General features: G+C 41.4%; 1 protein-coding gene across 1 annotated transcript in view; it reads right to left on the bottom strand.

Moving 5' to 3' along the window:
* The window catches only part of Heatr3 (HEAT repeat containing 3), a 34,810-nt gene extending 21,366 nt beyond the window's left edge, over nt 1-13,444 (bottom strand). The window contains exons 1-7 of the mRNA XM_027405523.2: nt 13,147-13,444; nt 12,870-13,042; nt 12,014-12,101; nt 9,325-9,437; nt 8,226-8,335; nt 4,538-4,678; nt 2,413-2,690 (exon numbers count right to left, since the gene is read on the bottom strand). Coding sequence (XP_027261324.1) covers nt 2,413-2,690; nt 4,538-4,678; nt 8,226-8,335; nt 9,325-9,437; nt 12,014-12,101; nt 12,870-13,042; nt 13,147-13,284 — 1,041 coding nt within the window. The 5' untranslated portion in view covers nt 13,285-13,444. The remainder of the gene's footprint in view (nt 1-2,412; nt 2,691-4,537; nt 4,679-8,225; nt 8,336-9,324; nt 9,438-12,013; nt 12,102-12,869; nt 13,043-13,146) is intronic.
* Between the last annotated feature and the right edge of the window lie 910 nt (nt 13,445-14,354).

The raw sequence follows: 14,354 nt of genomic DNA, 5'->3' as shown, positions 1-14,354 counted from the left end.
TAAAAAAGACATTTCTATTCATGTCTCTGTGTGTGATGTTCAGTTAAGCTAAGAATAGACTGTCATGAAATACATATGCTATGGATTCTCTCTACTTAAATCGTATACAGATCCATGTCAGAAGAAATTCTGAGATTAGCTTCCCCTTTATGTAACTGCTGTTCAGAGCATCCCTTTACTTCATACTGTTATCAAACTGACATAAAGAATCAGTACAGAGATGCTATGGCATCTGGGATTTGTGTCAAAGTAACCAGGAGCAAGAGGGGCAGGCAACTGAAGAGGTACAGATGAAATAAAACACCAGACTGGATAAATCATAGTTCTGGGAGCTAAAGAGGGATACTCTTCCTGCATGTATTAAAAATGCTCTTTCCTTTAGACATTTGTGTCATGCCTTCTCAAGTTTAATGATACAACTGAAGGTTTTATTTTATTTTTTGGTTTTTGAGACAGAGCTTCTCTGTAACAGCCCTGGCTGTTCTGGAACTTGCTCTGTAGACCAGAATGGCCTCAAACTTACAGAGATCCACCTGCCTCTACCTCCTGAGTGCTGAGATTAAAGGCTTGTGCCACCACCCCCAGGCTGCAATTGAAGGTTTTAAATTGGCAGGACTCCAGCAGAACATACAAGGCAGAGGGAAGGACCTCAGCTTACTGTGAGTTTGTGCTCCTTGCACGTGTGACTGTGATATCTAACACTCTACTCGCACCTAAATGCTGGTTGGCTAAGTGACTTGCATGTTAACTATAGATAAGTAACAAGTTAAGACTTTAAATGCAAATTTTGCTTTGAGGAAATACTGTATTTTATGAACTAAAATTTTTTATTTCTCTTTTACTGTGCCAGTAACAAACCCAGGACCTTAAACAATACATGTGCTGTGTTCAAAGAGGAGTTGCAATGATTTTTAATGCATTTTCTGGTCTGTAAGCAATTTGAGGATACAATGGTCTTCTCGCTTAACACAATGCTTTGATCATATGTAACTGTTCTATATATTAAAAGCCTGATTTCTTTAAAGCACTAAGATTAAATTATGCAGGTGAGAGAGATGGCTCAGTGGCTACAGGCTCTTGCTGCCATGCCTGATGATCTGAGTTCAATCCCCAGGTCCCACATGGTAGAAAAACAGAACTGAATCCTGTAAGTTGTCCTCTGACCTCCACAGGTTTTATGACATGCACATGACTCCTCTCTATCAATAAAATGTAATAATTTAAAAAACCATAAAACTATGATTCATAAGTCTTCAAGAACACAAGAGTTGGTCATGGTGATGCACACTTGTAATCCCACCTAACAGGGAAGCTATAACAAAAACAAAGAAGCAAGCAAACATAATATACAAGAAAATACTTTGAGCTATATTCAATTTAAAGAATTCTAAGTAAATATAAACTAATCAGAACTGTAAGATGTTGATTCAAGATAATTAATTTCAATTTCTTTCATATGAATCAAGACAAGCCACCCCTGGCACTGTCCCATGAGAGAATGTAAACTGTTTTCTCCTTGCTTACCAATTTTCTTTAGCAGCCTCTTGCTCTTCCTGCCAACTGAGTGAGCTCTCTAAATATTACTATGTCTTCACAATTCTATCTCTTACTTCACTATTTCACACAGCTCAGTTGGCCCTGTGTCATCTCTAACAGCTTTCTCCTTTGCTCTCCCATCTGGGATTAATCACATGTAACAATTTAAAGAAATGACAGGAATTTGGTCACAATTCTGTTCTTTGCATAGGGCTCACAACCACAGGCTTACATGTCTGTATTCGTGAAAAAAGAGGAATCCCCAAGTACAGGAAACATGAACTGAAGAGCAGCATAGGAAGTATGTGCCTTACCAATTGGGACTTCCCTGCCCACCTATATTCTCACCTCCTGGAGGAAAACATTCTCCAGAAGCATGGATCATCTCCACTTTGTCAGCTGAAATCACTGTGCACTGTGCACCCTCACTGCAACATCACACTAACATAAAGCACAATATACATTCCCCAGCCTCTGCTCAGCCTGATAGCAGTGGGAAAATGCTTTGGCCTATTGCTCTGCTAAAGATAAACACTGAAGTAAAAGATAAGAATTCAAGTGATAAACTGAGAGGAGTAAGATCAGTGTGAAGACAGCCTGGGAGGCAATGAGTAACTGAAATGGACAGAAGCAGGAAGACAGGCTGGTATTTGGGTTAGGTTGCACCAACTGAAAGCTACCACACAGAAAAGATTTCATTTTAGACAAGAGATTTTTGTTTGTTTGTTACTTCTACAGGGGTACATTTCTAATATTATAATGAGAATCAACAGGAAAATATGACTTTTACTAAAAAATTGACTGTAGTATTTTCCTATAATGCTAAGGACACCTGGCAAAATAGATGTATTCATGTTGAACACCATGCTCACTTACTGGAAGTAGATCGGAAATAAATGTTTTCCTTCTGAGTTTTTTTTTACGAGGAATTTCTTCCATTTCATCATCTTCAACTAAATCATCACCATTAGCATTTGCTATTACGTCCTCAGTCTCTGAAGCTGTTTTCAACCTCTGGGTTTCAGCCTCTTTCATCTGAATGACTGTGTCAGCAGCATTCATCTCCAGAACTTCAGACAAGATCTTTAGTATGGCATTTATGATTTCTGCCTGACTCTTAGATGGAATAATATCCTTTAGGTTCCATATTGTGCCTGGGAAAAATTAATAAAGACAAATAATGAAGACAAAGGAACTGCCTGTGGAATCTTAATTAAAAATGGGTTCTAATATTGACAGAGTAATACACAGTCTGATTTTGGTATAATAAAGGGAAATTCTAAATAATGGAAATAAAATATAAGTAAATGGAACATAATATTTTTTAGTAGTGAGGGAAAATAAAGTATAACTAAATGGAACAACATAATATTATATAGTAGTGAGGGGGAAAGGAGTTTTTACAGGGCTGAGTCTTTAGGTTCTAGTGTAATTTCAAAACATCCAACCCAATTGCCTTCGTTCATCCTGCCTTGGTACACAACATCCTTCTCTGGTATAGAACAGTGACTACCCAGAGACACTGATGAAGTTTCTTTTAGAATGACAGGAGGCACCTCGTTTTCCTCCATCTTCATCTAAGCCACTCTTCTCTGCAGCTTCTTATATCCTAAGTGTACCTGGATGTTATTAACCCTCTAACATCTCATGTAGAAGACAGACTACAAGTTCTTGGCTTTTTCCTATCAAAATAAAATAGTGCTTCCAGGAAGAAGCCAGAGTAAGTTTTTAAAGTAAATGCAGGACATGAGGATGTAATTTAGTTGGTAGAATGCTTGCCTAGCATGCACAAAGCCCTAGGTTCAACCCCTAGGACTGCAAAACCCAGGGCTGGTGCTGTATACCAGCAATCCTAGCATTTGAGAGGTGGAGGCTCAAAAAACACAAAACCAAACAAAAAATACCCCAAGACACACACACACACACACACCCACACACACACCCCAAAACCTGGAATACTATTCAGCATGATAAAGAAGAAAATGAGCTGGGACTATAGCTTAGTCAGTAGAGTGCTTGCTTAGCATGCACACAGCCCTGGGTTAGATCCCCAGCACTGCATAATTTGGGTGTGGTGGTACACACCCATATTCCTAGCACTCAAGGTATAGGAAGTTTGTGGTCATCAGCCTATATAATTTGAGGCCAACCTGGGCCACATCAGACTTTGTCTCACAAATTAAAAATAGTACTGACACATTTCACCATGTTGAACACCTTGGAGACCTAAGGCTATGCCCCCCAACCACATAAAGGGACAAATACAAATGATTTTACTTGTGTAAGGTTAATTTTTACAATAGAAGAATGGTGGTGACCACAGATGAGGAGGGGGAGCAGAGTTAGGAAAGGTTCTCATTTAGTGGATAAAGACTCATTTTGCAGGATGAAGAGATCTGGAAATTCAGCTGTTCAACAACATGCTTTGTATTATACCATGTGGGGTAAGTTCACACAACCACCCACACATATACACATAAAAAGAAAAGATAAGCAGGGCAATGGTGGTGCACACCTTTAATCCTAGCTCTCTGAAGGCAAACAGACCTCTAAGTTTGAGGCCAGCTTGGTCTACAGATCAAATTTCAAAATAGCCAGGGCCACAGAGAAATCCTGTCTTGAAAAACCAAACCAAAACAAAACAAAACAAAAAACCCCAAAAGAAATGGTATTTTTTTAAAAATGGAAACATCTATGGGAAACCATGTCAGTTAAACGTCTCTGCTCATTGGGCATAATGGTGCCCACCTTTAATCCCAGCACTCAGGAGGCAGAGCTAGGCAGATCTCTGTGAGTTGGAAGCCAGCCTTACAGGACAGCCAGGGCTACACAGAGAAATCCTGCCTTGAAAACCCCTGCCCTAAAAAATGTCTCTGGCTCTGATACTAAATTTTTCAGACCAGACAGAGCACAGAGCTGGCTTTGTAAAATGAAGGAAGGGTGAATCTTGTCCTCCACTTCTATCCATTACAAGTTACTATATCATTTGGATGAACCGTACCTGCTACCAGTGTCTTTAGCAGAATGTATTCCATAGAGGTGACAGGACAAAGCAAAGCAGACTCCAGCACACGCAGTGCTGTGCCATCAAAATACTTCAGGAGCTCTGGGTTATCTTCAGTTACTGTCTGAAGGCAATATGCTATAAGATAAATCAATTTTAGGATAATTCACACCAGTATAACTCATACAGAAATGTACATTTTTACAATTTCTAGACACATGTGCTTCTTTAGATATACAGGCTTTACACTAAGGATGGTATACACAAAAAAGGCTTGGCAACCATCAGGGTTAGAGATCTCAATTTTGTCTTCTTTAAATTTCTAATTCTTGGGGGCTGGAGAGATGGCTCAGAGGTTAAAAGCACTGAATACTCTTCCAGAGTCCTAATTCCCAGCAACCACATGATGCCTCACAACCATCCGTAATGAGATCTGGTGCCCTCTTCTGGCCTGCAGGGACACATGCAGACAGAACACTATACATAATAAATAAATCTTTAAAAAGAGAGAAGAAAAAAGAAATAGTTTAAAAAAAATTTCTAATTCTTTACAGGATATACTCTCATAGACTACAACTTAAAGGCTGTTAAATGTAGCAATGTTCAATTACCACAAATATCTATAGTTTATCACCTTATACACTTATAGGCCAGAAGCATGAAGCTTATGACCAAGATCTAGTCAATATACGACATGCTTAACAGCAGCATGTTCTTGTTGTCAAAAACAAACCTGAGGTCTCAGACATTGTGATCACAATGGCCTCATACATTAGGGTTACTTAAGAAAACAAGTAACTGGGTGTGATAGTGCATGACTTTAGTACCAGTACTCTTTAACCCCATGAGTTCAAAGACAGCCTGGTCTACATACTGCCAGGACAGCCAAGGCTACATAGACCCTGTCTTAAGAAAACAAAAACAAAATAAAGCAATAAAAAACAAAAACAACATAATGGGTTTACAATATTTATGCCAGAAATTAATTGAAAGCATAAAAACAACTGAGATTACATGAAAGGTTTTGACAGAAGAGACCGAAGAGACCCTTTAAGTACAAAAGGAAAGTAAATCCAAGTAAGTTTCCTTTGAGATATTTATTCCATAAAAAAACAGATCTAGAAATTTCAAATTAGGTTGTATCTATCCAAATGAATCAAAACACATAGTACTAGGGCTGGAGAGATGGCTTAGAAGTGAAAAGCACTCACTGCTCTTACAAATGGCCTGGGTTTGGTTCTCTGTACCCATATGAAGACTCACAACCATTCATAACTCCAGTTTCAGGGGATCCAAATCTCTCTTCTGATGTCTAAGGGCACCAGGAATGCACATGGTACACATACACTCATACACACAAACTAAATAAATCTAAAGCAAAAAAATAACACACAGGATACTGCTGGTATTTAATTTAGATCCCAAATGCATCTATGTCCAGAGATATATATTCACACATCATACAAGCACATCTAAATGTATTGTGTTACTAAGGGACTAATGCTAGTCACTTTAGCAAAAGACAAGATAAAGAGTTGGAATGATAGCTGGATGACAGAGGGCTTGCCTGGCATGAGCAAGGATCTGGATTGGATCCCTAGTACAGTTCAGCAAACAACTACCTCAACATCTGAACAACAACAAAAACGAAAGATAAGCTATGAATGAATGTTGTATCATAAACATAACTTCAAAAAATTATTCTGAACAGGACAGAAACCTATGAATTCACTGTATTATATGTTACTTTACTTGTAAAATATTTATAAAATCACCAATCTAGCTAAATACAGGAAAACATTATTATACACTTCAAAATAACATGATTCACTGTGAAAAAGTACATTAGAATAAAAAGTGAGTGCTTCCCTTAAAAGTTTGATAAGCTGAATTCTATCTCTAGAGCCTACAGCGAAGGAAAGAACCGATTCCTATTTTCTTTGTTCAATTTAATTTTATGTGCATAGGTGTGAGGGTATCAGATACCCTGGAACTGGAGTTTCAGACAGATAAGCGCTGCCATGTGAGTGCTGGGAAATTGAACCCACCCACCAAAAATTATTTTTGTTGTAACTGAAGAGCTGTGTTCTGCTGAGCCATCTCTGCAGCCCCACATATAACTCTACCCCTATAGATTCCATTAGACAAACTCATCTTTTAAATCTTTCCAGTATTACTTGAGCTAGGCATAGTAGTATAAGCATCTAATCCCAGCACTAGAGACAGGTAATTTTAAGGCTGGCTTGGTATAGAGAGTAAGTTGCAGGACAGTCAGGGATAAAAAAGCACAGATAAAAGCTGAGCTGTCAAGAGCACCAGCACCCACATGTGACAGCTCACAGATGCCTGTTAACTCCAGCTCCTAAGAATCTGAGGCCCTGTTCTGGCCTCTTAGGTACACCAAGACACACAGTTTACACATACACACACACAAATAAAAACTTTAATAAGAAAAAAATAGTATCAGGCTGGAGAGATGGCTCAGAGATTACAAGCACTGGCTGCCCTTCCAGAGGACCTGGGTTCAATTCCCAGCACCCACACAGCAGTTCATAGCTGTCTGTAATTCTGGGTTTAGAGGATCTGACACCTTCATACCAATGCAAATAAAATAAATAATTTTTTTAAAAAAAGAAAAAAGTATCTAAACCCAAGAGAATCAGTGCTAAAAGAAATATACTTCATCCCTGTCTAGAAATATGCATAATTAATAAAGGGGGGTTGGGTTGAGACGAAGCCCTTTCAAGTGTTTCTCTGCCTGCACACAGAATTCTGTCCAGCTGCCTACTCTCTGGTTTCTGCTTCCTCCTGCTCCTGAGCTAAGGGTTCTCAATGGCGCTTTAGCCAAAACACAGAGAAGGTATGAAGCTAAAGGCAAGTGCTGGACTCCATGTCCTCAGCTCCCATGAAAGGGACTTTGGCCTAACTGAAAGTTCAATCACTTCTTTTAAAACTCCCCTGCTCTCTTCCTGCCACAAAAAAACAAACAAGCAAACAACAACAACAAAAACCCCATTTTCTTTATAAGTCAGAGAAAGTGGTGTATAAACATTTAAGTTAAAGCTAGATTCCAATTAACTTTGGCACAAAGGCCTGGGAATTACAGGTTTCTTTTTCTTAGTAAATACAGATGAAAACTTCAAGAATAAAGGAATTTTTGTTTGTATTTTGAAAAGGTTTCTCTGTGAAGCCCTGGCTATGGTGGAACTCTCTCTGTAGACCAGGCTGGCCTTGAACTCAGAGATCCCCATGCTTCCTGAATGTTGGGATTAAAGGTGTGTTTCTAAGAAGTAACACACTACACATACATAACTGCCTTCCTCCCTTTCATAACAAAACAATGCATAATTGACCAGGGTACACACCTTTGAACTCAGCACCCAGGAGTCAGGTTTCTGAGCATTAGAGGTTAGCCTGGTTTATACTGCAAGTTCCAGACTAACCAGAGCTACATAGTGAGGCCCTGTCTCAAAATCAAAACAAACAAAAACCCCACCACCACCACAACAAACCAAACCTGCAGAATTATTAACTTTAAGTATTAGTCACAGATTTAAAGAAATTCCATACAAGCAGAACTCCACTATACACTTATGTATAATAACAGTAAGACAGTAATCACTGCTGTATACCAGACCTGCTACAAGGCAACACATAATAACAAATAAGCACTTTCTTCACTTACCTGCAGAAACAGCCAGGTCAATACTGGTGGGGAATGTATGTAAGTACTTTAATACAATCTCCAAACACCCTTCTTTGTTGAATATAGACACTGCTCTACTACTGCATTCACTAAATTGAAGGGGAAAATTGTCATATTTTAACATTAAGAAATCAACCACAGAAGTCTATGAAAAACATAATTACACTTTATAAAATCAATGATCAGGAGTCAAACACCCACCACTTTCATAAAGAAAAAAATGGACATTCTTATTCATTGCACATGACAACCATCTATCAGGGCCTCATTTCCATCATAGTGGTATCTTTCAGCAACTCTCTCTGGAGGAAACCTCAGAAATCATCTCATCCAACTTCCCACCTCACAGATTTAAGAAGACCCAAGACCCACACACGAGGAAACCCATCTGAAACCCTAGGTACTATGGAGGCACTGGCTCAGGGCCTCAGTTCCTCATGCAGACTGTTGTTTTTCTCATTACTATTGAGTAATTTCAATATTAGTGAAATGGGGATGGGGTGTTGGGGGTGGACAAAAAAAGAAAAGGAGGAAAAAGCCATTTTCTCAAATCTTTTGCCAATATTTCTGATGAGATGCAATGTATCCACTATTACAGGTAGACACAGACTGGTACATAGGTAGCTATTTAAGGTCTAACTCAATCTTATATTCTAAAGCACACTGCTGCTTTTAGATCAGTAGTTTTAATCACTCCCAATTGAAAATAAGGAATTATAATCCTGCTATAATTATGGTCATAAAATAAAAAAAAACTGCTTCCAGGCTTTCTTTCTAGCTACTGTCATTCCCAGACAAGGTCTACTCTATTCGAACTAGTGCCATCAACATGGAAAACAGTGGCCTTATTCCTACTTAATCCCAGAGTTGTTCTTGGGAATCTACTTCCTGTTCAGTCACTAAAAAGTGCAGTGGACAAAAGCATTAGCCAAATCAAGTGTACACTGGGTTGACTAGGAGGATGAATCTCAAGTCACCAGCTATTACCACCTACTAAGTATCAGTATCACAGCATAAAAGAAAGAACAGCAGGCTGAGCAGTGATGCAATAGGAGGCTGCTCTTGGAAGGCATCTTACCAGACATTCCACAGCACATTCACAGCCTCATTGGCTATGCTCTCAATAGAATTTCTGTTCTTATCGGCTTTCTCCTGTGGAGACATCTCATTTGAATCCAGTCCAGTGCTACACTGCAACCAAATGTCATCATTAGCACCTGGTTCAAAAGATTATTCAAGAAAAAAAGCTAATAATAGTAAAGAATTACAAAAGCAAAAACACCAGAAATTATAGTGGTTAACAAACATATCAAATGATCATGAATACATTTCTCAAAATGATATATCCCTTGGGATAGCTAGGTTAAAAGCACTCTGAGCTGGTGGTGGTAGTGTACACTCTGGAGGCAGGGACAGGTAGATCTCTGTGTTCAAGGCCAACCTGGTCTACACAGTGAATTACAGGACAGCCAGGGCTACACAGAGAAACCCAGGCTGAAACAAAACAAACGGACAAAAAGAGTATTCTGTTTGTCCAGAGAAGGGTGTGCACTGCCCTTGCAGGAGACGTGGACTCATTTTCCACATCACTTAACACACAACTACTTGTACCTCTAGCTCCAAGGAATCTGAACACCCTCTTCTGGCCTCTGAAGGCACCTGTACATGTAAGACATTCACTTACTCAGACACAGACATGTACACACAAATAAACAAAATAAAATAAAAACTTTAAAAAAATCCCTTTGGCAAGAAACCCAAACAAGGCCGGGCGTTGGTGGTGCATGCCTTTAATCCCAGCACACGGGAGGCAGAGGCAGGTGGATCTCTGTGAGTTTGAGGCCAGCCTGGTCTCCAGAGCGAGTGCCAGGATAGGCTCCAAAAGCTACACAGAGAAACCCTGTCTTGGGGAAAAAAAAAAAGAAGAAGAAACTCAAACAAGAAAGGTCCTTAAGGCATGGTATACATAGAATCCAACACTTTACATGAAAGTACAAAATCAATACAAATTTTTTACTTAATATGATAAAAGACAGATGACAATGAAATACAAGAGGTAATATTTGTACAGCAACTCCCTAAATACTATTCTGAACATTTTACATATATTAAGTAATTAATCCTCACAACTATGAACCTTCATCTCTCAATATAAATAAGTAGGAAAATTAGACAAAAAGAAGTTGATGATGATACAGCTGGGTATATGGTGAAGCTGGCCCTTCAGTTGCAGGCACTGCCCCAAAGTACAATCCACAGCACTTTCTGAAATAGGTCTTGGACTTCTTATCAGGAGGCTATACTCTACATGGAAGGAGGTTCCATACATCCCTGACCTCTACCCACTGGGTGCCAGCAGCAGTGTCAAATGTCCCCATGGGACAAAGTCACCTCCAGTACAGAATCACTACTCTAAAGGCAAAAGGCCTCGCATCAAAACTGGATCTTTTATGCAGCATCAAATGAAAATCGGCTATATGCAGAAAAGTGCAAGAAAGGCATGACTGGCTAAGAGGAACTACAAGAGCCCACTGTCCTTAACCAATGAGCTACACCGTATAATATGAACAATGAGATATTAAACATAAGGGTGCAACATAATCTTTATAAAATCATAATGTCTGTGCCTTGGGCCTATTGTCATTTAACAGGTATAAATAATATCCACCTTGGACCTGGGATATAGTTGAATGGTAAAGCACCTGACTTTAGGTGGCACAAAGATCTGAGTTCCATCTCTAGCACCACAAAAAAGAAAGGGTAAAAAGACCTGTCTCTGACATCGTAAAATTCACAGGCAAATGGACAGAACTAGAAAAAACCATCCTGAGTGAGGTAACCCAAAACCAGAAAGACAAATATAGTATGCACTCACTCATAAGTGGATACCAGACATAAAGCAAAAGATACCCAGTCTACAGTTGACAACCTCAGAGAACCTAGAGCCCTCTTCCAGAAATAGATGAAAACAGATGCAGAAATCCACAGCTAACCATTAGGCCAAGCTCTTGGAGTACATACAAATGAAATGAGGGAGGAGTGATAATATGAACTTAGGAGCCAAGACCACGATGGGGAAACCCACAGATTCAGCTGACCCGAGGTAGTGAGAGATCACTGACTCAGGTCTGACAAAAGGGGAACCTTCGTAAGACTGAACTAGACTCCTTAATATAGGTCACAATGGTGTGACTGGGACAATATATGAGGCCACTGGCAGTGGGTCCAAGATCTAACGCTAATGCACAAACTGACTTAATGGAGCCCATTCTATATGGAGAGATACCTTGCTCAGCCTAGACACAGGGGTGTGCAGATGGAGAGGTGCCTTGGTCCTGCCTCAACAAGATTATGGGACTGACTGAGAAGCAGATGGGAGTGGGGGGGAGGCAGAAGAAGAGGGAGGGGGATCTGGGATTGGAATGTAAAAAATAAATTAATAAAAAGACTTGTCTCATAGGACTGCTGTGAAGATTGAATTAAATGTATACATGAGTGATCGATAAAGAAATATGAAGCTTGTATGAGTCTGCACAGTTTTAGAAATGGCTCTTCTAATCATCATAAAGGTGGCAGGGACACAATAATAGAGATTGGTATTAGTGATGCCCTGTCAGTTTCCAGGAAAATAAATGAAATTGCAGGATGGTTAAAGGGAACACAGAACTGATTATACCCAAGTATTAGGGGAAAAAAATCCACCTAATCTTGTCTTCTACAAGCTCCAGTCAGAAGTCATCATTCAGGCTATGTTAAATACCACATACCTCTCTCAGTAGTGCCACCAGGGGTGTCATAATGTCCTTAGCCACCATGTCATCACAAACTTCAAAACCTCCACAAGCACTGAGATTTCTACATGAGAAATTTAAACATGTTTTATTTTCAAGTCACACATCACAAAATAGGCTCCCAAATGCATTGTATGTTTAACCACAGTTAAGGTTTCTGAGATAAAATAGTGGCTTTTCAAATGGTAGACTTCATCACTCTGACTTAGAATAAATCCTTCAACTCAGCAGCCTCAGCATCTATAATCCCCACCTCCTCTCAGCAACATTAAGTTCTGTACAGGGTCAACCTTCCTTCTGCCTCACTTCACTGGCATAGCTGTTTCTCCCATAACGAATGCTCTCACCCGATTTTCCCATGCCTGGTTCTCTGCTCTTTTGGTCTCCATTTATAAATGCCATCTTAGAGGACCTCAGTTCAACTCCCATCCGTTTACACAGCATTTCTCATTAACACTGTTTTAACTTAGCCATATAGTTTCCAGACACCCTCTCTCTCAATGGAGCTCCTGCAAAGACAAGGACCTTGGCTGTCCGGCTTAACATTCAGCATGCTGAAATATCGGAGTACTTGGAGCACAGACTGGAAGACTTCATCCAATCAGAGACCCTATGGCATCAGGTTTGAGGACAGGTGAAGCAGCCAGGTGGATGGATACAAACAATATGTGTGGTCTGTGGATCCAGGGACCCTTCGGGACCTGGACTCTCTATTCTCTGCAAACCTGAGCTTACGGACAACTTTTTTTCCTTCCAGAAGTAGAGAACAAACTGGGAAAGGCTGTGCTGGGTTTGCTCGTAGGGACACCGCCTCGGGCTCTCTCCGACTCACCTCAGAGCTCCGGCCGCCGTCTCCCTGACCGCCAGACTGGAGTCCAGCAGCAGCGGGCCGAGCCGGCGTACAGCATCGCGGCGCGCCAAGTCTGGCAGGGCCGGCCGCTGCTGCACAAGCCGGGCCAGCCCCGCGCAGGCGCACTCGCGGACCTCGGCGCTCGGGTGCTGGAGCTGCGGGAACCAAGACGTCAGAGTCAGAGTTGGGCGGCGAGCAGCACCGCACCCGCCGACGCCCTGCCGCAAGCCGCCCAAGTCCAACCAAGCCCTCGTCCCACCTTTTCTAGAAGCTCCGCCGCCGGCCCGTCGTCCTCATCGTCTTCAGTCCCGTTCGCCGCGGCCGCCACCGCGGCCTGACAGCTACCGGTAGGGGAGAACTGAGGTCGTTTGAAGCGCTTCGTCCGACTCTTACCCATGGCGACGGAGGCTGTGGTGTGAGACCGGGAGAGGAAGACAGAAGCAGGCGATGGGGGCCGCCGGGACCGTGGTGACTCCTAGCCTCCGACGCTACTTGGCGTCTCTCCTCAGCTGGGCCGGGCTGACCGCCTGAGCACACGTGGAAAAACTGCGCGCTTGCGCACGGCGCATCGGCAGCTAGGAGAGGGCGGGCGCAAGGAGTGCGCGTGCGTGCAAAGAGGCGTGGGCGGGGCCGTCCCTGACAGGGGGTGGAGCCCCGGGCTTTCCTGCGAATGTTAACACACCCACTCATCTCCGCCCGAGGAATGCAAGGCTTCTAATTGAACTATTCAACAGACAAGTTCTGTCTCAGCATAACCTATCACAAGTAGGGGACTGTCTACCAAGAAAGATAACATTCCTTAGTATGCCATGCTTAGAAAATAATCACATAAGTGAAGCTCCCGGATGCAAATTCAAGCCTCTCAACCTTGTAGGTGCAAAGAACCCATGGAGCCACCAAATATTTATTTTATTTCCTTGATCTCTTATCTAGATACAAACTTCCTGCCATACCCATAGTCCAAAGTAGTCTTCACTTGTGTTGTTCGTATGGTCTCTCCGTGCCTGTGATCTTTTCCAAATATCCTTCCATGATTCTTAATATATCCACTGTCCTGCTCAAATCCTTTCAGTGGCTTCTCTTCTTCTGCGGATAGTTTTGAAAATCTAGCTAGGCTGCCTCATCTCACTTCACTCCTGTCCCCTGATCTTTTTAGAGCCTGGGGTTCTTTTAGAGCCTGGGGTTTCGAATAAGCCACTTAACCCACCACCTTCACTTTTTTTGTTTTGTCTGTTTGATACAGGGTTTCTCTGTGTAGCACTGGCTATCCTGGAACTCACTCTAGACCAGGCTGGCCTCAAACTCACTGAGATCCACCTGCCTTTGCCTCCTGAGTTCAGGAATTAAAGGCTTGTGCCCCCCACACCCTGCTAAGAAGTAATTCTTTATGGGTGCCTTTTCTGACTTCAGGCAGAAATAGGTCTCTCTTGAGACAAACCCTGTTCCTTTGCTTCAAAACACAATGAA

Source organism: Cricetulus griseus, chromosome 3 (assembly GCF_003668045.3).
Source record: "Cricetulus griseus strain 17A/GY chromosome 3, alternate assembly CriGri-PICRH-1.0, whole genome shotgun sequence".
In the NCBI taxonomy this organism is placed as follows: Eukaryota; Metazoa; Chordata; class Mammalia; order Rodentia; family Cricetidae; genus Cricetulus; species Cricetulus griseus.
This window is presented reverse-complemented; position numbering and strand designations above follow the sequence as displayed.